Source organism: Gossypium hirsutum, chromosome A01 (assembly GCF_007990345.1).
Source record: "Gossypium hirsutum isolate 1008001.06 chromosome A01, Gossypium_hirsutum_v2.1, whole genome shotgun sequence".
Taxonomy (NCBI): domain Eukaryota; kingdom Viridiplantae; phylum Streptophyta; class Magnoliopsida; order Malvales; family Malvaceae; genus Gossypium; species Gossypium hirsutum.
In genome coordinates, this window is record NC_053424.1 from 18,679,916 (window position 1) to 18,705,638 (window position 25,723).

General features: G+C 33.8%; 1 protein-coding gene across 2 annotated transcripts; it reads left to right on the top strand.

Annotated features, from left to right (window-relative positions):
- Nucleotides 1–10,767: 10,767 nt before the first annotated feature.
- Nucleotides 10,768–14,657, top strand: LOC107937030 (uncharacterized protein At1g76660). Of its 2 annotated transcripts, none has more exons than XM_016869840.2 (3): nucleotides 10,768–11,529; nucleotides 12,702–13,890; nucleotides 14,176–14,657. In XM_016869840.2, exons 1-3 carry the CDS (start codon nucleotides 11,491–11,493, stop codon nucleotides 14,382–14,384), a joined length of 1,437 nt encoding a protein of 478 aa, XP_016725329.1. In that variant the 5' UTR covers nucleotides 10,768–11,490; the 3' UTR covers nucleotides 14,385–14,657. The 2 variants fall into 2 exon arrangements, with proteins under 2 accessions (XP_016725329.1, XP_016725328.1); XM_016869839.2 differs by having other exon boundaries at nucleotides 11,171–11,529; nucleotides 12,699–13,890.
- Nucleotides 14,658–25,723: the final 11,066 nt, after the last annotated feature.

Genomic DNA, 25,723 nt, shown 5'->3' on the forward strand with positions numbered 1-25,723 from the left:
TAATGTGGCTGATGCATGTCCCAGACATGTCTTACACTAGCCCACAATAACCCATATGTCATGGCATGAATATCCGATATGTTTTCTAGGTTTGAACGAGAACTCTACTATCTCTATTATCATCATACTTTCTCAATTTCAAAATCAATCAATTCATGCTATATTAATTCAAATACAATTAAACACATATACATTAGTGATGTATTTGTATTATTTATATACAACTTACCTCAGATTACAAAATGTAGCGACTAGACGATTTAGTCGATTTGCTTGGCTTTTCTCCAGTCTAGGTTCAGACTTGATAATTCTTGATCTATAATAGAAAAATGTACTTATTTAGACACTAAATAAAATTAAGAAATAAAAATTTCACTTTTTCGGTGAAATAACCATTTTTCCCTAGACTTTGGCAAAATGACCATTTTACCTCTAAATTCGAAAATCAATTTTCATCGAATTTCTTCGAATATTAAGCTTAGACGAACCCTTTTTACTCTTATAGCAACTCTAAATTCCCATGATTTCATATATTTAACATCTATTTTACAACTTATGCAATGTAGTCCTTTTAGGTGTTTTCATGCTAACACCTTTCTCAAAAGTTGTTTATAAGACACCCAAGACTCATTTTCTTCCATAAAAACTCAGCAAACATCACAAATCCTTTCATGACAAAACCTTGGACTCTTAATCATTTTGCAAAATAGTACCCTCATTAGAAAGCTCGTGACACAAAGGTCTCAAAAATGTAAAATCATCAAGAAAACTCATTAAAATCACTTACTTGTAGAGAGACCAAGTGGCTAAAAATTTTGAAGTTCAAAAACCCTCTAATGGCTGCATTTTTTGGTGATGAAGAAGAAGAGGAAAAGATGATATCTTTTTCTCCTTATTTTATTTTTATTTTAGTCAAAATTGGTCACCAACCCACTTAATTTTGACCATTTCTCTTTCTTATGTCCCCTATGGCCGGCTAGCATCCTTTAGGTCTATTTACCATTTAAAGACCCCCAATTTAGGTTTCATGGAAATTTAACACCCTTAGCTATCAATTTAAGACTTTTGCACTTTATGCGATTTAGTCATTTTTCTCAATTAGGCTTCCAAACGCTAAGATTGACTCACCAATTTTTGTTACGTACACTTAAAAACATGCTATGACTCCAAATTAATGAATAAATAATTTCTCTAACTTTGGATTTGTGGTCTCGAAGCCACTGTTCCGACTAGGCCTAAAATCGAGCTATTATAAGTCTAATCAGAAATGAACAAACCGATTGAAAGACTAACATGCCGTCTATCAAGTCCAATTGGGGAGATGTTTTATCTTGAGCATCAGAGCGGACGACTCCCAAAAGATAAAGACATAGATGTGACTGACTGGACTGACAATATATCGGATTGGACCCTAGCAGAATAGATCCTAAATTTGTTTTTATGGATTTATTCACTTGTGATGCTCATAGTGCGACAAACCTAAATCCTGAGTGGATGGTGGATTATGTATAATTGACTTGTATACTTTTATGTAAGTAAAAGCCTGAATTCAAATAGATAATGAACTAAAAGTTGGTGTGCTGAGTACACGACTTCTGTAGCACATAACGTCATTCACAACAATAGAATTCATAGCCCGAGACATGGGTAAATGATATCCTCTCATTGGCATTGCATAATTGATGAAAAGTAAACGTGGTCACGAGTCGTTTGTCTTTGTGATGGATAACTTGATCACTATTTGATAATGATTTACTTTTCATGAAGAAAGACGAAATGGTCACCATGAGATAAAATAATATTATAATGAAAGAACGAATATTATCTCAAAGAGATCAATGATATACTATGAGGGTAACACACTTATGACAAGGTCATTGGACAAGTACTGAATAGTTACTTTTGTAATGGTATGTCGTTAAGAAGAGCTCAATTATGATACTATAATGGAATGGTGTCGTGACTAAATAGGTTTACAATTAATAGATGAAAAGTCGAGACTTAATTATAAATCATTTGAGCCCTAATTGCATATGTCCAATATACTAGCTCGTTGAAACCATAAATGAATTACATGTTTGAATCAAAATGAACAGAATGAATAGAAACAAAAAAAAAATGGAAAACATTCAGAAATGATTATGATTTTATCCGAAATGAGAAATGAAATCATTTGGAAATGAATGTGGGTTTCTCAAAAATTGGAAATGGAAATGAAAATGAAAATGAAAAATGATTCATTTGCAAATATATATATGGATTACTCAGAAATGATCGGAAGGATGATTTTATGTTTTTGAGTAGTTTTAAAGCCCGAAAATGAAAATAAACCATTCGGTTATAGTGAACAAGTTGAATTGTGAAATATTGAATATATTTTCTTGGAAATTTTACTAGAGGTAAAATCATCATAATTTTATCGAGGGCTAAATTGGGATGAGAAAATTATTTAACTGGAAAATTAATATGTATTTTGGAAAATAGAGGAATATGTATTAGGTTGGATTAAATTATAAAGTGTTGGGTTAAAAGTCCAGAAAATGCATATAATTTGGCCCAATACAATGAGAGGTCTGAATCTCCATCATAATACATATGAGGGGAAGCACACCCTATTAGCCTCTTTCCGTCTCCTAGTTAGACTAGAAAGTTGTTTTTCTATTTGAAATAAACTTTTACAATTCAAAAAGGGTTCTGCCTTCTCTCTCTATAAATAGATGGAATTGGTAGAGCTATTTACATAACTTGGAGAAATTGTTACTCTGCTGAAAAATAGAGAGAATTTATTCTCAACTACCAAATATATTTTTCTAGGATAAAAATTCTACTGGTTTCTGTTAAAGAAGAGAGAATTTTTGTTTTCACTCCAAAAATAAAAGAAAACTTTTTCTATTTTCTAGTTCTATGTTTTGATTCAATTGGTTCAAGCCCACACTCGAAGCAGTTCGTGGCACGAGAATAGCAAAGAAGATAGTTTGGTTGAAAGCCAGAAAACGTCAAGGATCTACTTATTAAAAAACATAGGTATGATTTTGGTTTAAGTTTTATTGTTTTAAATATCACAAACTGGATCGATTTCAAAATTTTAATTTTCTGCTGTGCAATAAAACCATTTTCAAACAATATTTTTTCCAGCACCTTGCTCCTTCCATGATGCATTCATTCATCTTGGATGACACCAAACACTTGTCTTTGGTGAAATTGACAAGCATGCCTTGGTCACATAGATGACTAATACTTACTAAATTGGCTTTCAGATCATCAAATAAGAATATATTTTTTTCAATATTGACATCCCAGAGAAGTTGAGTGTACCTTTTTCCAAGGATTTTTCCTTTCTTTCCATCTCTAAATGTAACTTGACATTCATGGTTTTGTTCAAAATTAGACAAGCAAGATCGATTACCTGTCATGTGATAAGAGAAACCATTGTCAAAGTGCCATACATTATTCATTGTAGACTTCATGGATTGATGTATTACCAGCAAGCATCTCTGATCCTTCTTTTTCCCAATAAACTTTTACTTTTTTCCACTAGCGGTGCTAGGTGCAGTGGGCACTAGTGCAAACATTGCATGCTTCCATATCAAATTATGTAGCATTTTGAAATATCGTGATCTAATATGTCCAAGTACACCAAAATAATGAAAAATAACTCTATTATTAGATTTTACAATCTTCTTAGTTGGATCAATATTGGTTTTTTTTAGCATTCACTAAGATAAACACAATTGATGGATTTGACAAATACAAATGGGTTTTTTACCACTAATTTTCCTTTTTTCTCAATATATCAAGCTCACTTTTTCCTACATCCCTCTTACTAGTAATAAGGATCTCATCAAGCTTGTCATTTTTAATGTTAAAATATTCAAGCATCAACTTTGTTGAATCAAGACCTTTTTGAGTGCTCACCAGGCTATCCATCTTCTTAGCAAGTTGATGATCTTTTTCCTCCATTTGTTTGATTAGTTTCGCATTTTATTCATTCAAATAAGTGTTCTCTCATTAACTTGGCACTAACATCACATAGTTTCTCTCACTTATCGAGTATGGTTTTATATGTCTATAAGAAGTTGTAACGACCTGTATTCGGTGAAATTGAAACAGTGGTTTTAGGACCAAAAATTTGATGTTGTAAAATTTATTTTGATATTATTTTGTGTTCTAAAGTATGTTATAATTATGATATAAAAATTTCGTTAAGCAATTTTATCATTTGTATGCTCAATTTGTGAAAAATGACTAAATCGCATAAAGTGCGAAAGTTGTGTTCTAATAGCTAAATGTGTTAAATAGCTATAGAAATTTAAAGTGGACGTCCTTATGTGGTAATTAGACCACTAATTGAGTTAGTGGATATGCATGGCATGGTATTTGTGAAAATTTTAAAGTTAGGTAAGGGTAAGATGGAAAAAAGGCTATTAATGATAAAAATAAAATAAAAACAAAATAGTTATCATCTTCACACATGCATGAGCTGAAATTTTCACCAAATAATGGCCATTTGAGAGCTTGAAATTTTGGCAAAGAAAATCCCTTACATGTAAGTGCTATCTCATCCCGTTTTTGTTGATTTTTATGTTTTTGAGATTGTTGTAACTTAAGCTAGCTAACTAGGGGATTAAATTGCAAAACTATTGAATAGTCTGAGATTTTACATTTATGTGTATAATAGGGTTTTGAAGTTTAATGGAAGAATATGAGTCCTTGTTGTTAATTAAACAACTTTTGTTAAGGGACTTTTGATGAAATTGTCAAATAGGGGCTAAATTGAAAAATGTGAAAATATTGTGTTAAATGTGTGAAATTTTGAATTTTATGGGCTTCTATGGGCTTATATAGAATTTGACTAGGCTTGTATAGGGAAGAAATAGCATGAATTTCATTTTATGAGCCTAGGGACTAAATTGAAAAAAGGTCAAGTATAAGGGCAAAATGGTAATTTTTCTATAACATGAAATTTACATTGAATTGAATAGAAAGTGAATTAAATTAGTTAAATTTTATTATATAAGTCAAGACAAGCAACCTTCAGAATTAAATCGGGGAAAAGATAAAGTTGTGGAGTAAACGATCGTATTCTCCGTTTGAGGTAAGTTCATACAGTTAAACAATTAATGTTTATTTATTTGATTGATGAATGATATCATGGAATTATTCATATTTATTGTTGAATTTTGAAATGGAACTAAATGTTCAAACAAGTACATCGCAAGATTGAGTACAATCGTCTTATGCAAGTGATGAATTAACGAATAAGAACATGGTTGGACTATGGCAGTATTTGTATGTAAGACCATAGCTGGGCTATGGCATTCAAATGATTGGACCATAACCGGGTTATGGCATTACGAGTGTAGGACCATGGCAGGGCCATGGCAATTCACGTGTAAGACCATAGTCGGACTATGGCATAAAGAAAACAATATACTCATATCCATAAGCTGTTATCAAATTTGGAAAGAGAAGGTAAGTATATTTATCGATATTTAAAGAATTCAATGAGCTCCGTGATAATACGAGGTGATCCGAGTTAATACGAATTAGTATAAGTATTCATGAGAAATACGAAAAATAATATATAGTGATTGAATTCATGCATGGCTAACCTACTCATGTTTATGTGATAGGCTGTTGGCCGAATTGGAATTTGTCTATGTTTATTTATGCTTATTTAAATTGTGGATGAATTGGTAAGTTATATTGATTAGTATTACAAACTTACTAAGCTTAATTGCTTACTCAGTTTATGTTTTCGTGTTTTATAGTATTTAGAAAGCTCATTTGATTTGGAAGCCGTTGGAGATCGTGTCGCACTATCAAAAATCTCATTTTGGTACTTTTGACTTGGTATATTTTGGGTTAAATGACATGTATAAGTGTTTTGGTTAAGGTAGCTGATATGTTGGTTGTGTAATTAGCCAAGTGAGTTGGCCTGAGAATGATATATGTTTTGATATGTAAACATGTATAAATGGCCTTTTGATATGTTGTGTATAGTGGCTTTGTGAATGCCTTGTTGTAGATTGGCATATTGTGTAGCAAATGGTTGGAATTGATATTAGTATGCATGATAAGTTCTAGGAACAAATTCTCATATATGAATTTGACCTTTTAGGTAAAATTTGTAAGTATGTTTGATGTGTGCTAAAGTGGTTAAGTGAATGTGCTTATGGATATCATGTTGTATGTGTGATAGTGTATGATATAAACTTGATATTGGTTGGCTTGAAGTGCTTGTTTATGCTATGGTTGTATGTGCATTGTTGAGTTTAGGTTGGCACCACTTTGGGTGAGGAAAATGGCTTAGAAAATAGCCTATTTTTTTGTCCACACGGGCAGGGACATAGGCGTATGTCTCATTCGTGTGTGACACACGACTATGTGTCCCCTGATACTTATTTAAAAACCCAGTCAGTAGCTTCACACGGCCTAGCACACGGGCGTGTGACCTGGCCGTGTGGCATAAGTCAGTATACCCTTCAGTTTTCACACGACCTAACACACGGGCGTGTGAGACCATTTCGAAAGGTACACGGCCTGGTACACGGGCATACAGTCTGATCGTGTGACCCAAGTCAGAGAGTTATACGGGGTCAGACACGGGCTGGGACACGGCCATGTGATCCTATTTCGAATGCCCTCACGGCCTAACCATATGGGAATGTGTCCCTTGCACTTTAAAAATTTTCTATATTTTTCTAAAAATTTCTTGAGTGCTTGGTTTAGTCCCGAACCATTTTTAATGTTTATTTTAGGGCTTCAAGGGCTCGTATTAGGGACTATATGAATGAATTTTAATGGTTTTTTATTTGAATAAGAATTGTATATGAAATGTTTAAATGATTGAATTATAAGTCTGGTTATGCTCCGTAACCATGTTCCGGCATCAGATACGGGTTAAGGGTGTTATAGAAATCCTCTCCATGTTCAATTTCAGAATCAGTATCATCATCATTAGAGGTAATAAGGACACTGAATGTGAATGTAAATGCCACATAGTTGTGTAGGCGTTTTTCATTTGAGTCTGAACTAGTAATAGAATCTTCACTACTCCAAGTGACACATATGGATTTCTTCTTTTTCTTCAATGTGTTTGCGCATTAAGCCTGGATGTGCCCAAAACCTTGACATCCATGGCATTAGATTCATTTCTTTTGTTCTTTGACAACCTTTTCTGTAATTACCACACCTTTAGATCTATTTTTTGGGAAGGTTTTTGGTTGCTTCAACTTCTTGAATCTCTTATATTACTTCTTGAAAGCTTTATTAAAATTTTGAGTAAGTGAAACTATTTGTTCCTAAAGAACTTCAATCATAGTGAAACCTGCAGTGTCCATTGTGTCAATTAATTGTAAAGCAATACTCTTTTCACATTTTGATATGCTCCCTCTAGATTTATCAATTATAATCTCGAAAGTCTGTAAGAACCTAATTAGTTCATCAATCTTCATATTGCTTCTGTCTTTTGCTTCCTATATGACAATTACTTTGATGAAAAATCTCTTAAACAGAGATCTTAGTACTATTTTAACGAGTTTTGAGATAAACTATTCATCTTCAAGTGCAAATGCCTGGTTTGACAAGACACACAACTCTGCATAGAATTCACCAATTGTTTCATTATCTTGCATCTTCAAAGTTTTGAAATTTTTTGTCAACATTTTCATTTTTGATTGTTTTACTATGTTAGTACCTCCATAAGTAGTCTCAAGGATATCCTAAGCCTTCTTGGCAATTATGCACTTTGAGATTCTTTTGACCTCCTAAGTATCCACACCATAAAAAAAATTAAGAGCTTTGGAATTGGAATTACCAAGTTGTTTTTTTATCAGTAATTTAGGCAAATTCAGATTTTAGAGTTCTCCTCGTTAATGTTTCAAAAATAGGGGTTCACAACTAGAGAGGACAGTACACCAATCTTTTTCATCCATAGACTTGATGAAGGCTTTTATTCTAGCCTTCTAGTAAGAGTAGTTGGAACAATCTAACATAAAGAGATGAGACACTAAAGATCCATCCATTTTTAATTATCAACACAAAAAAATCCACTAGTTACATTAAATGAGAGGCTCTGATACCAATTGTTGAAGACTTAGTCGATAATTGCAATGCAAAATAAGCAATGCTAAAAGAAATGTAACTAATAGTGTCAACTAGAGGTGCCACAACAACAAGAACATAGAAAAACACAACCAAAATGTTTATGCTTTGGTTTCCTCACATCTGCAAAGTCTAGCTAGTGAGATAATCCACTATCTTTCAACATTATACAACAAGTGGTTTAAGTCCTAATCCACCTCAGTTTAACAACCTCACTTTTGCACTTAAAGATCCAGTCACTCACCTGTAAGTTTTCCCTTTGAAAACTTAGGTTGTAAACCAAACAAAACACTTATTTATACTCTTAAAGCACTCACACTAACAAGTACCTTATAGAACAAATAAGCATAGAAAACTCTCGATACAAAACCTATACAAGTCTCAAGTATATATATACTTGTTTTGACTTGGTAACATACTAGATCAATAAACTCACTTACAAAACAGTAGCTAAAATGGCATATATAATATATTAATAAAGTCTAAGATACTCAGAACACATTTGAAAAATCAATCTTCAATGCAGTCTTAATATAATCTCCTTATATCAAAGGATTCAATTGTTTGATCCAATCTAATTCAATCTTCAAGATATGTTGCTTTATATAGATTAGTCTTTATAGATAGGCTATCATATTTCCATAATTAACAAAATCCTTAACCTAAGGATTTTGTTCAAAAATATTGCCAACTCCAAAAATGGCAAGCTATGTTGCCTATCGCAATGTCGGGCATAGTGTCCATTACTTGTGGCACTACTTGAGCCATTGCTCACATGATTACCTTAATGGTCTAAAATATTGAACTTTTAGTTTAGGTTTAGTCCTTGATAACTTTATAGGGATGTTTGGTCATGTAATTTAAGATTATCAAGGGTAATTTTACATTTTAGAAGTATATTCTCATGTTTAGATGAAGAATATTACCTTATATAGAATTACTAATAGTGCAAGTGTAAGTTTTTAGTTTTTATTAAATTTGTTATGTGAATTGCAACTACTAGAAACAACTTAAAATTGGAAAAGTAAAACAAAGAACACAACCCACTAGTTACCCGATTCAAATCCAATTCTACGCCTATAAGACCTTGCATAGAGGTACGCTTTCACATCTAAGGTTGTGTTTGTTTCATCGAAACAACTTTTGAAAAATAATTTCTAGAAAATGGATTTATTTTATGAAATGTTTGGATAATTATGTGTAAAATATTTTTCATTATTTGGTAAATTTTCTTGAAATAATTTTCTAAAATTTGTTCTTTAGTGAAACAAACACAATATAAGTATATTTGTTACAAAATATTAAAGCAACATATTCTTTTAACAATTGAAATTTATTTTATAATAAATAATATTTTTATAATAATTAGTATAATATATAAACTTAATAATAAAAATACCAAATTAAAAATTATTATAAATTAAATATATTACATATATGAGAATGAATAGTGACACATTAAACTAGAAGGGATAAATGAAACAAAACACGATTTAAACAAATATTCATATTTATATAGTTAAAATATCCATATTTTATACTGATTATTAAATATTTATAAATTTTAATATATATTTATTATTAAAACATAAATACAAATATTTTTAATAAATATATTATTTAAAATTTGAATTTATTATTGTTAAAATTAATTATTAAAATAAAATTGTAGTATTAAAAATTATTAAAATAATAAATTATATTAATAATTTATTATATTATTAAATATAAATAATTAAATATGTATTTTGAGCATTAGAATATTAATTTTAATATTTTAAAATTTATAAAAATTAAAATAAAATTATTATTAATATAATAATATTAGGTTTGCTCATAAATGTCTCTTTTTTTTAAAAATGATTTATGCTTTTTAAAATGGTAATTAAATTTACAATAAAATGAACTTATTTTTAGTTGATTGTAAGTCATTTTCAATCAATCAAGCTATTTTCCATGAAACAAGCATAAGAAAATGCAAGAATATTACAAGTCATTTTCTATGAAACAAGTGTATCTTAATTTTTTATTTTTTATGATTTGACATGATAAATATTAATTTATCAAGTTTTACATGAAATTTAATTTTATGGTTCTCACAAAATTTTGAGATATTTGTTCATTTTTTATATATATATATTTTTGCATATTTGTGTTGTTTCTATTCCATGTGATGTTTTTTTATTATTTTCTTTTTATTATAATAATACAAATTTGATTCTAAAACCGTTGTTGGTGATAAATCCAGCTAAGCAACAAAGAAATTGAAAATATCAAATACAAATATTTTACGTGGAAAATTTTTTTCGAAAAGGATAAAAAATCACGAATAAAGATAATTTCACTAAAACGGCAAAAACGAAGAGTACAAAAAATAGAGATAAAACTAAATTCCGAAACTTGAAATAAGAATTTTCAAAATATAAACACAAAATTCTCAGAAAACTTGTAAAAATTAATACATAAAATGTGTAATGGGTTATATTTCTAAGGTGAAAAAAGATGATATTTATAGGCTAAATTTATAAGTCAGATGATATTAAAATAAAAATAAAAAAACAGAAAAATAGGAGCATAACCCCACAATCAATTACTTAAGAATTAAGTAATTATAGTAAGGTTACATTAATATAAATATTATGTATATTAGAAGTTAACAATGTATTTTAGTTTTGTAACGTCAAATTAATATGATGATGAGTATGAAACAAAACAAAAAGGTAAGAGTGATTCCATCTTTAACAGACTCTATTTCTTTTTGCAAAAGTTGATAGCTTCCCTTCGATTTCTTCTATATTTTTCTTCTTAATATCGATGTCATAACTAATTTAAGTAGATGAGTATAGTCATAATTAGTGATAGAAAATACATGCATGACATCTCGTTTTAACCAAAAACAATATTTGTTGTAAAAATGAAAACTGAAATAGAGAAGATGAGTAAATGGAGGTGGGCAGTAGAGGAAGTATCCATGAATTGAGGCCCACTGGAATGTCATGGCTCCACTCTACTTTAATTAATTCCCACTTTCTTCCTAATTTCACACTCTGCCTCTAATCAATATATATATATATCCTCTTTTTATCAAATCACAATTTAATATTAATAAAATTAAAAGACGAAGGAAAAAAAAAAAGTAAGCAAGTAGCAGGCCAGGCCTAGAGCAGTGTAAAGAGTAAAGAGTAAAGGAGTGTTGTTGCTCTTCTTCATCTTCCAAATGTTAGTGAAAGAAATGTAATGAATGATGGGTTCTTCAAACCTCCTTCTCTTAATTTAGCTTTCTCCTACCATTTCATATGTTTTCTTTTCATACTACTGCTGCTCCTATATCAAAACTAACTTCTTAATTCCGAGTAAAAGGAAAGAAAGAAACCGCCGCCCCTTATGGGTTCCGAGCAGAACAGGTTCCCTCAGCAAGAACGGGTACGGTTTTTTGGTACCTTGTTGTTTAGATCTGTTCCTTTTGCCTCCAATTTTGTCTCAGATCTGATTTCTTTTTTCCTATTACTTCTTACTACTACTGGCGTCTACTCTGCTTAGATTTGCTTGCTACTTGTAATATGCTGGTTTTGTGTTTCTTGTTTCTTAGAAAAAAATAGTAAAAAAAGAAATTTTAAACTGATCTGAAGAAGAAGATAATTTTTATCTAAGCTGGGCCCATTTGATTGAGACCTACACTCTTGATGAAATGCTGGATTCTTGGTGTGGTTAATTGGCTTTTTGTTTTGTTTTGTTTTGTTGAATTGTCACCAGTCGTCAGATTTTTTTAAATTTTTAAATTTTATTTTTTGAAACCATACATACATGTACTTAGTTTCTTGCACTCTTGTTCAATTTCTTGCACTCTTGTTCATTCTATAGATCCAACTACTTCTCCACTTCCTTACTGCTTGGCTTGTTCAAATCTTGTTTGCCAAAGAATTTTTGTTAATTACAGTTAACTATTTGAGATACATAGATCCCTTAACCATGCCTAAGTTTAGGGTTTAGGGTTGCATTCTTCTAGACTGGCGCTCATTTTCTTTTACATAAAATTCTTGTTCTCGTTCAGGGAACATGAGTTTTCTGTTTTGGGTTATTAGGTAGAAATACCATACCTGGCTTTGGATTATCATTTATAGTTGGGTTTTACCTGCACACACCTTTCAGTCTCTCATCTCTGTAAGGATTTGCTCCCTCTCTTTCGTAACGTGTGTGCATGTGAGATGTGTCTCTATATGCAAAATCTTTTGACACATCTCCAAAAAGATTTTTTTGTGATCTGTCGGTATATAACATATATTGTATATATCTATGCTTCAATGGTGCTCTCTTTTTTTTAAATATATATTATTTCCCAAGTGTATTACAGATTCTTGATTTCTTGTACACGGATTCTGAAAATTCTGGGTATTTGTTATATGCGCCATCTTTTAATGTTGCAGTAGCCAGTAGGTTTAGATATATTTGTAGCGCTTGATTAGTTTTTCTGAATTTGTCTGGCTTTTATAGAAACTATGAGGGTTGCTAGTTTTAACTTGTTTAATTTCAAATTTTCTTTTCTATTGACTATTGAGGATCTAATATAACCTTTCAATGTTTAATCTTGTTAGCAGAAGAGATGGGGAGGATGCTGGGGGGCATTTTCCTGTTTTGGTGGTACACAGAAAGGTGGAAAGCGTATTGTACCTGCATCTCGTATGCCTGAGGGCAATGCATCAGCCACCCAGCCTAATAATGGTACTCAGGCTGTTGCTGGGTTGACCAACCAAGCTACTACGTTAGCTCCATCTCTTCTAGCACCACCTTCTTCTCCAGCGTCATTTACAAATTCTGCACTCCCTTCAACAGCTCAATCACCAAGTTGCTTCTTGTCATTATCGGCTAACTCACCTGGAGGACCGTCATCCACAATGTTTGCCACTGGACCATATGCCCATGAGACACAACTAGTTTCTCCTCCTGTTTTCTCAACCTTTACTACTGAGCCTTCCACTGCTCCTCTCACTCCCCCTCCTGAGTTGGCCCACCTGACTACGCCCTCTTCACCTGATGTCCCTTTTGCACGGTTCTTGACATCTTCTGCAGATCTTGAAAGTGCTAATAAGACTAATTATATTGCTGCAAATGATCTTCAAGCTACATATTCACTGTACCCTGGCAGTCCTGCCAGTAGCCTCAGATCACCAATCTCTAGGACCTCTGCTGACTGTTTGTCATCATCCTTTCCTGAACGGGAGTTCCCTCCGCAATGGGATCCTTCAATTTCTCCCCAGAATGGCAAACATTCAAGGAGTGGTTCTGGCAGGCTATTTGGGCATGATGTAACTGGTTCCTCCATAGGGTCTCAAGATACTAATTTCTTTTGCCCTGCTACATTTGCTGAATTCTATCTGGATCAGAACCCACTTCCACATGCTGGTGGGAGATTAAGTGTTTCGAAGGATTCAGATGTTTACCCTACCAGTTGCAGTGGGCATCAAAATAAGCAGAGTAAAAGTCCTAAGCAAGATGTAGAAGAACTTGAAGCTTACAGAGCCTCCTTTGGATTTAGTGCAGATGAAATAATCACCACTACCCAATATGTGGAGATTACTGATGTTACAGATGACTCATTTACAATGAGACCTTTTCCTATAGATAAACCTGCTTTTGAAGAAAGTACAGAACCTGCATCGATTGCCAAAGGATCGAAGACAGATAGGATACAGGAAAACTTTCTGGATGAGAAGGGAAAATCAAAATCTGATCTTGTCAATTGGGCTGTACACCATGATGTGCAAGTTGCATGCAATGGATACGAAGGTAAAGTGTCCTCTAGTTGATTTAAAGTTCATTTATTACTCTGGCTGTTGTCGGTTGTGAAGAAATCATAGGACCAAAATTTTTCTGAGAATGTGGCATTTTCATATTGATCCTTCTAAGCATTCTGGATTTCATCTCTTGCGTAATTTCTAAATAATGAATAGGGCATATATATATTACGTCGACTTGGTATTTGAACGAGTTTATGCTTCATTTCAGTCATGAAGATAGTTATTGTGCCCTGTTGCATGAAATTCAGTAACGTTCTCTCCTAATATGGTGCAGATCAGAAATCAAGGAGGCAGGTGGGTGATGTCTCAGGATCAAGTACACCTATCAACCATACCTTGACTGATGAAGAGGATATATACTTGAAGAAGAGTTCATCAAGGAGCAGGAAATATCAACTAGGCTTGTCTAGCTCTGATGCAGAGATTGACTATAGGAGAGGAAGAAGCTTAAGAGGAGGTAAAGGAGATTTTGAATGCCATTGAGAAACAAGTAAGTTATGAGCTGCTTCCTGATGTAGTGAACTGCAGTTTTCTTTTGTTATAACTTGTGTTAATGGTTCTTTCTTTCTTTTGTTGTCCATCTCTGGGTCGGGTGTGTGACCTGATCTCTCTCTCCGATTACGAGTGTATTCTGTTATATTGACCCTAGCTTCCTGCTTCACTATGATTTACATGTTTTGTGATGCATGTAATTATATCTATATTATACTCTTGTAAAATGCAATTTAAAGCTCAATTTACATGTTTTGTAATGCATGTATGTGTGTGGGGTGGGACCATATCTGGATATTAATCATGCTTCGTTTCTGCATAATATAATGTCAATGTGATAACTGAGCTGAGAGAGTAAATTTTATTTAAAGAATATGGGTAGACATTTGTGTCTTTTCTAATTATGTATAAAAATTGAAATAAATACATACCTAAAATTCTCATAACCTCTCTAAATCCCACTCTCTAGGTTGTTGGTTTTATCTAATCCAATATTTTATCATTAATTTTGCGCAGAAAGTAAAAAGTGTTTTACAACTTCTACCCACCATTCTATATGAACAAAAAAGCTCAATTCAATTGGCCTGAGAAACCCTAGTAGCCATTTAAAGACATTTTGAAGACAAACTAGATCAAAATTAACATTATGATTTATTATTCTAAAATATTAAATCAATAATTAATAAAAACAGTTATTTTTAAAAAAACATAACCTTTTTATTTTTCATTTTTCATGTCTTTTTATTTTATTTTATTTTTTCTGAATGGTCAAGTCTTTCTTTTATTAAATAAAAATTATATGTTAATTTATTAATTTTATAAATTAACTTATTATTAACCAAATTCGGTAAAATTTAAAGTTTAGTTGTAAGATTTAATCACATAAAAGTTTGTGTAGTAAGTTTAATGATATTTTGAAAGTCTAATGGCAAATATTAATTAAAATAACAAATTTCAAAATTCATGATGGAAAATTTACATTTTAATCCAATATTGATCAAAATAAAATATAATGATAAATTTCAAATAATATAGTTACAAATTTGCATTTTAACAAAGTTGGTGAAAGTTATTATTTGGAATCAACAAAATCGTTATAGCATTAAAAAGGGAAAATTACCAATAAAAGCCCCGTTTTTTTTTAAATTTACCGAAATGGGTCAGGTTAAAAATTATTAATCGGAATGGATCAGTTTTTACAAAACGTGTCCACGTCAGCGCGTTGTCAGGGGAAAAAGCAGGAAAACGCTTCCTCAAGGAAGCGCTTTGCCTACGTGGACAGAAAACGCTTCCTTGAGGGCATGCTTTCTGTCCACGTAGGCAAAGCGCTTCCTTGAGGAAGCGTTTTCCCCGTGTTTGAATAGTAGCAACGGCTACTTTTTTGACCGTTGGTAACCCCCCAACGGTCCAAAAAAAAAAAACTATAAAACCCCCCAACCCCTTTCATTTTTTTCACACTTAAATCCTTTCAATCTTCAATCTTTCAATATTCTCTCAAATTCTTTTCAAATCTCTCAAATTTCTCTTAAATTCCTCTCAAAACTCTCGTTAATTTTTTTCAAAAAAGCTCTAATTTTATTTTTTCTAGATTTATTTTTTAAAATAAAAAAAAATTGATCGTGTTAGTAATGGCCGGAGAATTAATTCGCTTCGATGATAAACACATATTCGTTGAACAAATGCAAATGGTAAGTGTTAAATTTAATATTTAAATATTATTTAAGATTTTTGTCATTTATGCAAATTTAAATAATTTTTATTTTATCATTTCTTATAAAAGTCTGTAGATCAGATATTGCAATGCTATATCCGTAACATGATTGGTCCTCCATCACCGTTGATAGAAGATTACCTACGGGAAGCGGGTTTTTGGCACGTGGCGATGATGGGCCGGGAGTGCAAGTTAGACCTGAAACTTATTAGTGCGTTGATAGAAAGGTGGAGACCCGAGACGCACACATTTCATCTTCCATGTGGAGAGTGCATCACTTTGGAAGACGTGCATTTGCAATTAGGATTGCCGGTGGACGGGGACGCAGTCACTGGGTCCGTTCATTCTACTGATTGGGGAGCGATATGCTACGAGCTTTTGGGTGCTATTCCGGACAATATTAACGGAGGTCGGATCGAGATGGATTGGTTACGAGACACATTTCCGGAGCCGGATGATGATTCTACCGAACTAGAAAAAATTCTATATGCTCGAGCATACATTTTTCAAATAATTGGAGGTTATCTGATGCCGGACTTGTCACGAAACCTTGTACATCTGAGATGGCTGTTGAAACTCGTTGATTTTAGAACAGCTGGTGAATTTAGTTGGGGGTTTGCCGTGTTGGTAACACTGTACCGGGAGATGTGCGGGGCTACGCGACCGAATAAAGCGAAAATCGGAGGTTGCCTATCACTACTGCAATCATGGGCACGGTTTCGCTTTTCATTTTTACGTCCTCGAGTGGACCACCCATATACATTCCCACTCATAACGAGGTAAATTTTATATTAGATTTTACAATTATTACGTAGATTTATGCTAAAAATTTATTTAATTAGGTGGAACCATTCGGCAAGTTATGCTCGATTACCTACCTGTCTTGAAAATATACGGCTTCTATTAGATCAACGATCGGAAGCACAAGTAAGTATTAAAAATATATATATATACATACATAATAAAATAGTGGATTCGTATTTAGTATTTAGTATTTATTATTTTTTATTTAACTAATATTTCCATCATTTTTATATAGTTTCAATGGACACCATGCGAGGATCCGGCAATTCGGGCAGTAATTCCAGATGAATACTTGCAAAATCCGAATGCTTGGCACGTGAAGGTCCCATTGGTCAACTTTGCTATTGTGGAGATGCACCAATCAGACAGAGTATTACGGCAATTTGGATTCCGACAACCGATTCCTGTGGCACTTGAGGTGTTGGATGAACATCACAAAATCAACTTACGGCAATTGCATATAGATTGGCCAAGATTCTGGTCACACAATATCCAAATGTGGGAAGATCGGTATGATTATATACCTACTCGGGAACCGATCATCGTTCCAGAGTTGGCGTGCGTGCCGAAATACATGCCATAGTTTAGGATCCATGGTAAGCCATATTTACTGTTAGAAGAGGAGAGGCAGTGGCAATTGCGTGTCCAAAGGGAACGACGTGGCCCTTTAAATCCTAGAAGAAGGGACGACGACGCAGGCCCATCAACAGCGCCCACACAATCACCCGGCCCAGCAACAGGACCTACACAGTCACCGGGCCCAACAGTTCAACCGTCGACACTCACAGCACAACCTCTTCAGATGATGCCAGGTACGTATCCTAGCCCTTTTATGTATCCTAGCCCTTATATGTTTCCTTTTTCTAGTCCTATGGCAGGTTGGAATGCATGGCTCGGTTGATCTCCATTTCCGATTACTCCGAGTGGACCGCTGATCTATAGGCAGCCGTCGCACGAGGGATCGCAGGTGTAATACCCCTACCCGTATTCATTGCCGGAATAGGATACGAGGCATTACCGGAGTTTACGAATTAAATTTTTTTTTATATTCAATATAGCCCCTTTATAAATATCTAACCTTCCCTGCAATATTAAATCGAGACCAATCCACATCACCCAAATCAATTCAACATATTTTCAAGATAAATTCATGCATATTTATAAGATAACGTCATCACATATCTAAAACCAGGTTTGTTAACCATACTAATGGCTAACTTTACATTCATTTCACGTTAACATTTACTTTATTAGCTTATACATGCCATTGATTTCCAAAATAAAGTTTCTTTATATACCGAAATCCTGAGGTTGACAGTGTGATGTGTCTCCGACCAAATCCGACCTCCGAGCTCTTAACACTACAAAACAGGGAAAAAGGAAACGGGGTAAGCACTTTGTGCTTAGTAAGCTCATGTAACAAGAATTATACTTACCTAATATTTTCAATACAATATAATAAACATTCATATATCCATTCAATGCATTATTAGCCTAACATGCACAAACTCAACATTCAAGTTAGTACAATAATTTCCATGTATCAATAATATATATACCATGATTGATGAGCTCGTCAATACCATGATTTCCATTTCCTTGTTATTTTTCCATATTTATCCCGTTGAATTTATCGGAATTTCGATGGATTTTCAGAGGTACACATTTATTGTACAATTCCGGGTCCGTCAAATCATATTCATGTGCGCACATATCCATTTCAGAGAGCACACTCCCGCGAACCTCAACCTTGCAGCGGGATTACCAGTCCAGGCTAAATCCCCTGCAATATAAACTCATAGAGTATTGTCGGGATTACCGGTCCAGGCTAAATCCCCTGCAACGACAATTACTCTAATGAGCTTGGATCTGAATTACCAATCCAGGCTAAATTCAGACCCTAATTTGGATTACCCGTCCGGGCTAAATCCATTTTACACATATTCTTCGGGAGGGCTATATCAGGATAGGATCACCCGTCCGGGCTAGATCCTTTTTACCGTCAATTCCTTTTCAGAGATCCATCGAATTTTCCTTTCATTCAAACGGGATTTCTTCCCATCTTATCAAATATACCAATGTTTTATAAATTTCCATATAATGAACATTCAAATCATATTCAGATAAAAAAACATGCATTTCAAGCATTTAAGAATATAATTCAAGTTACACGAACTTACCTTGATACTTGTTTGTAAACAATAAAAATCTACTAATCCCAAACTTTTTCCTTTCCTCGATCTAGCTTCGTATTTGAATCTTCCGGATCTAAATAAATAAATTTAATTATCAATTTAATACATTTCATGTTCATATGCAACATTCTCTATAATTCAACTATTATTTATAGTTCACTCAAAGCTGTCTACTTGAGTCATAGTCACTAAATTATTTATAACTTAAGCTACGGAACTCAAAATTAAGATACGTTAATTTTCTCTGAAACTAGTCTCATATATATTTTTACCATAAAATTTTTAGAATTTTTGGTTTAGCCAATAAGTACAGTTTATTCTTTAAAGTCACCCCTGTTCTGCTGTTGACAGTTCTGACCCTTCTTCACTAAAAATTAATTATCTCTTCATACAGAATTCAAATGATGTTCTCGTTTGTTTCTATTAAAATAAGACTCATTAAGGATTCTAGACATATAAATTTAAGCCCATAATTGTTTTTCTTAAATTTTTTATTATTTTTCAAAGTCAGAACAGGGGAACCCGAATTCATTCTGACCTTGTCTCACAAAATTCACTATATCTCAAAATTTACAAATCCATTGCTTACACTATTTCTTCTATGAGAAACTAGACTCAATAAGCTTTAATTCCATTTTTTTCATCTTCTAATTCGATTTCTAAAATTTATGGTGATTTTTCAAAGTTAGTCTACTGCTGCTGTCCAAACTGTTTTTGTGCAAGCAGTTTATTACCATTTTTCCCCTAAGCTTTTAATAAATGATAATTTTGTCCCTACTCAATTAGCCTCTCAATTGAGCTGATTTTTATCAATTAACATTTTATTCTATCACCTTAAACTAGTTTACAACCTTTAAGAATTAGAATTTCAGCAATAGACTTTAATTCCAAGCATTTTCACAATTAGGTCCTAAAAATCAATTTCTATTGAAATTACCTAATAAAATCATCTCATAAACAAATTAAAGCTTTAATTTAATTCTATTTCATCATAAACTTACAGCACTCAACCATGGTGACTTTCAATTTCATCCATGAAATCAAAAACTAATGAATTTAATAGTAGGACATAGTTGTAAAAGTCTTAGAAACACAAAAAATTACAAGAAAAAGGCAAGGATTAACTCACTTGGTGCAAAAATTATGAAATATCAGCTTATAGAACCCTCCTATGGCATTTTTAGCTGCTGGAATTGAAGAGAAATGAAGAGAAATCTAGATATTTCCTATTTAGTCCTAGCTTTATTTAGTTAATTTTGCAATATTCCAATTTTACCCTTAATTTATCAATTTTTCTGTTGATTTCATACCCTTTCCGTCCAGCCCAAATAACTTTTGGGTCTAATTGCCTTTTAAATCCTTTCTCATTAGACTCTTAAGCTATTTAATCACTCTAGCAACTTTTACACCTATTACAATTTTGTCCTTTTCATTTAATTGACTACCCAAACATTAAAATTTCCTAACGAAATTTTAATACCACATTAATAACTTTTCATAAATATTTATAAAATTATTTTTGACTTGGTTTTACGAGATAGAGGTCTCAATACCTTGTTTTTACCCAATTTCTTCAATAATTTCTTTTTCTATCTAATCACTAAATTGGTAAAATTTTTCTATCAATATTTTCATACGATTTTCCTATCATATCAATTTTCAAGCAAAAATATTGAAATAAATTTCTCTTTAAATCGTGTCTATGGTTACGAAACCATTGTTCCGATAACCTTGAATTTAGGCCATTACAGCAGGAGGGGCCGTCGGGGAGCTCTTTGTTTTACCAATCCTCATCACCTTATGGGTTTCAAACACCTCCGCAATTAATGATGCAAACACCTCCACAGTCACTATTCTATCAAGGTGGGTCATCCTCCCAACACCCACAACCGGAATCCTCGCCGGAGCAAGTACAACCCCCGCCAGAAGCTGGACAAAGGAGGAATCCAACTCGTAACCGTCGACGACCTCCATGTGGCACTGAATCCGACCGACACGGATATTGATTTTTATTTTAATATATTTGTACAAACATTTTGAATCTTTTTATATTATTTCATGTAATTAGATAAAAGGTTGTTTTAAATAAAGTAATTGTAATTTACTTTTATATTTTTAATAAAATGGAAATTATTTTAAATAAGGCAACATTTTGAATATTTTTATATTATTTCATGTAATTAGATAAAAGGTTGTTTTAAATAAAGTAATTATAATTTACTTTTATATTTTTAATAAAATGAAAATTATTTTAAATAAAGCAACATTTTGAATATTTTTATATTATTTTATGTAATAAAATATAAATAATACAACATATTGACAATTACAACAACTATCAACTATTGCGATTTGGACATGATCTACTTGTATCGCCTGGGTTCCTACACCATCCACATAACTTCTGTTGATTGGTTGTTTCTCGGATATTCATATTGTTGCGTATTCTAGTCGAGCAAGGTCGACCCTTTGGTTTACGCCGCAACTCTCTATCCGGTAACAGCTTAAACAGAGCAAGCGATACAGAGGGCCACTTACGCTCATCTGGGACCGGTGGGAATATGTGTCTTCACACGTTGTACATGTATTCCAATTTGTACACGTCGTCGACATAGCTCATGGGATATAGACGAAGATTTTGACAAGCTGCAATTACATGAGCGCATGGATAACGAAGTGCGTCAAACCTCCCACAATCGCAAGTCCTATTTCTTAAGTATACACGATATTGCCCGCTAGTAACACCTTGGTACGGTTTGTCAAACTCTGTCACACGAAACCATAAGTTGTCTCGATCGTGACACACTGTGTGCATAGTGTTCGCCCGTGCCTTCGCCTTGTTAATTTCTTGCAACACCTTTGCGCACCATACATGGCCTCCATGCATTTGGCCTGCATAACTCGCTGCTCGTTTCGAAAATAGTGCCACTAAACAAAAATATGTCTCTCGCACAACTGATGTTATCAGTAAATGACGTGTTCCTTTTAGAACAGAATTTATACATTCTGTCAGGTTTAAGGTCATGTGACCATATCGTAAGCCGCCGTCGTATGCTTGTGTCCACTGTTCAAAAGGTATATTACATAGGTAGTCATGGCCCTCTTCGTTAACTGAATGGAAAACTGCCAACATCTCATGAAAACGGTCCTTACTTATCTCATACCCTGCCAATATAAGTTGATAGCGAAAATTACATACCGCTTTTCCATTTAAAATAAATTCAATATTCCAAACGAAATTATATTAATAAAGATAAAGTTAAATATCCATGTTGGTTACTTGTCGTTTTTCTGTTGTAGAATGAAATTGCCCGTGGTAGTTGGACGCAAAGTGTCTTAGGCAATACCGATGGTGTGTCTGATGCCACATGCTTCCCTGTCGCGCAATTGCGGCTAGTATTCCGGTGCCCCGATCTGATATGACATAGATATTAGGTTGGGGGCAAACATGCCTCCTTAGCCTAGAAAGAAAGAAATCCCAGCCATCAGCTGACTCCCCTGGTGTTATTGCAAACGCAATTGGAAGGATTCTTCCACTGTCATCCTGTGCCACAGCTAGCAATAGCCGATGGGTATATCTACTATACATAAAGGTACTTTCAATTTGTACCAATAGCTTACAATATGCAAATGCGTCTCAGCATTGCTTAAAGCTCCAGAAGAGACGCTTAAATACTTGGCATCCACAGAGCAATCGGTCGTTGTAGTATGCAGGTTCTGTTTGAAGGTCTGTTATGCAACCTGGGACGTATCTCTCTAGCACTTGACACCACTGCCATATTTCATTATATGAAGCGTCCCACCCACTATGCATCTTCTCCAAAGCCTTCTGCTTAGCTATCCAAGCCTTGCGGTAAGAGGGCGTGTACCCCATTTGGTTACGAATATTGGCAATTAAGACTGGCACTGAAGTCCTAAGATCTGCCTTCACCGTGGGTAGTATTAAGCTAGCTAACATAGCTGAATCCATCTTGGGATGATCTTGTGAAATACCTATCAACGAAGTACGTTAAATAATGTAACATTACATAATAACAGTATTATTCAAAAACCTTAAATACTGTACCTGCAGCACATGTATGTGGACCTTTATACTTTTTTATCTCTCATAACCCTGTCCTTTTCCTCAACGAGGCGTAGATTTTCTATGAACAACTTCCGTCTTGCACTGCACACTTCGCCTCAAACTTATCGAATTTAGATTTAACCACGTGGTAGTTAACACCGTTATTGATGCTATGTTGTTTCAATGCACCAAGAAAACTATCCTTATTGGAAAACTCCTTACCAACTTCAAATTCACTCGAATCCAATAACGAACTTGTATGATCACGTATTCTGTGTGGTAGATCTGGAAACTCCAATGTATCATCTGTAGATAGATCAACATTATGCATATGGGCTGGAGGCGAGTATGCCCTGAATCGTGGATCTTCTTCTTCATCTGAACCCCCTTCAACATCTTCAGGTTCAGTTGGAATAGGCTTCGGTTCAGAAAATAATCCAACTTCTGTACCATTGCTGTCGGGCTCTCGAGGTGGATCCACATTGGACTCATCATCTAACCTACCATCATCTGCGACGTATGAGGTCCCCTCACTAGTGAACGTCATGGGGAGTACATCATCCCTTCTTCTGGGCGTTTCATAACGTCCCCAATTGGATGTAGATTGCTAAGCACTATAAGTTGATGTCGTTCCACAGTACGTATTTCCAGCATCAAATATCGACCCACCTAGGTGCTTGTCCCATCCACTAACAGAGTGTCGTGCAGGGGTTGTGTATTCCATACTGCTACCAAAAATTGGCGGTTCTGTGTTATGTAACCCATTAACGGAGTGTCGGGCAGGGGTCGTGTATTCCTCTCAAACAGCAGCCGCAAACGTATCATTTGGCGATGCAAATTGTACATATAACTCAATATATGGTGCTCCACTAGCAAGATGAGTCTGCACTATTGCCTCCAAGCTACGAGCACCTTTGATGTCGAACGAGTCATATGTTACTGGATCAATAGAAGCACAAAATCGATACCTAATAGACAACACTTTCATTGGCGTCGTTCCGAATATTTTACGCCTAATCTTTTTACGAAGTTCTGTCAACTCTATGTTCTGGTTAAAAACCAGTCGTATTGTATTCTCCGAAAAAAAACAACACCGTTCTCGGTGTGACGAACCTCACCATCATAGTAAATAACAGCACTAATGCGTTCACTCATCTTTAATTTTTATCCTTCTTAGCCTCTCTTTTTTTTGCTGTAAGTTATGCAACCTGAGAACAAAATTTGGCTCATTTATAGCCCAAGTTATTTCAGAAACCACTGTAGCAAAAGAGCATCCACGTGGGAGCTTCTTTCAGTACTTTTGCTGAAAATGCATCTTGCTTGAAGCGTTTTTGACACTATTTATGCAGACACGTCTTCTCAAAATTATTTTTTCAGAGACCACTGTAGCAAAAGAGCATCCACGTGGGAGCTTCTTCCAGTAATTTTGCTGAAAATGCATCATGCTTGAAGCATTTTTACCACTATTTGCGCAGACACGTCTTCTCAAAATTATTTTTTCAGAGACCACTGTAGCAAAAGAGCATCCACGTGGGAGCTTCTTCCAGTAATTTTGCTGAAAATGAATTCTGCTTGAAGCATTTTTACCACTATTTGCGCAGACACGTCTTCTCAAAATTATTTTTTCAGAGACTACTGTAGCAAAAGAGCGTCCACGTGGGAGCTTCTTTCAGTACTTTTGCTGACAATGCATCCTGCTTGAAGCGTTTTTTACACTATTTGCACAGACACGTCTTCTCAAAATTATTTTTTCAAATACTACTATAGCAAAAGAGCGTCCACGTGGGAGCTTTTTTCAGTACTTTTGCTGACAATGCATCCTGCTTGTACGTTTTTGACACTATTTGCGCAGACACGTCTTCTCAAATTTATTTTTTCAGAGACTACTGTAGCAAAAGAGCGTCCACGTAGAAGCTTTTTTAGATTAACAAATAATTTAATTAAGTTACCCTAAACCCCAAACCCTAATTTATTTGATTTTTTTTCTTAAATACCTTAAAACCCTAAACCCTAAAGCCTAAAATCCTAATCTAATTTTTTTAAATTTATAATTAATTTACTTAAGTAACCCTAAACCCTAATTTATTTAATTTTTTCCTTAAAAACCATAAAACTAAACCATAATCTAATTTTTTAAAATTAGTAATTAATTTAATTAACAAACACTAAACCTTAATTTATTTAATTTTTTTCCTTAAAACCCTAAAATTTAAAAACCCAAAATTCTCAAAACCCTAACTCTAATTGCAAAAAACCCTAATAAAAACACGGGAAAACGCTTCCTCAAAGAAGCGCTTTGCCTACGTGGACAGAAAGCGCGCCCTCAAGAAAGCGTTTTCTGTCCACGTAGGCAAAGCGCTTCCTTGAGGAAGCGTTTTCCTACTTTTTCCCCTGACAATGCACTGATGTGAACGCGTTTTGTAAAAACTAGCCCATTCCGGTTAATAATTTCTAACCTGGCCCATTTCGGTAAATTTAAAAAAAGCGGGACTTTTATTGATAATTTCCCCCATTAAAAATGATACACAGAATTTTTAAATTTATTTTATATTAA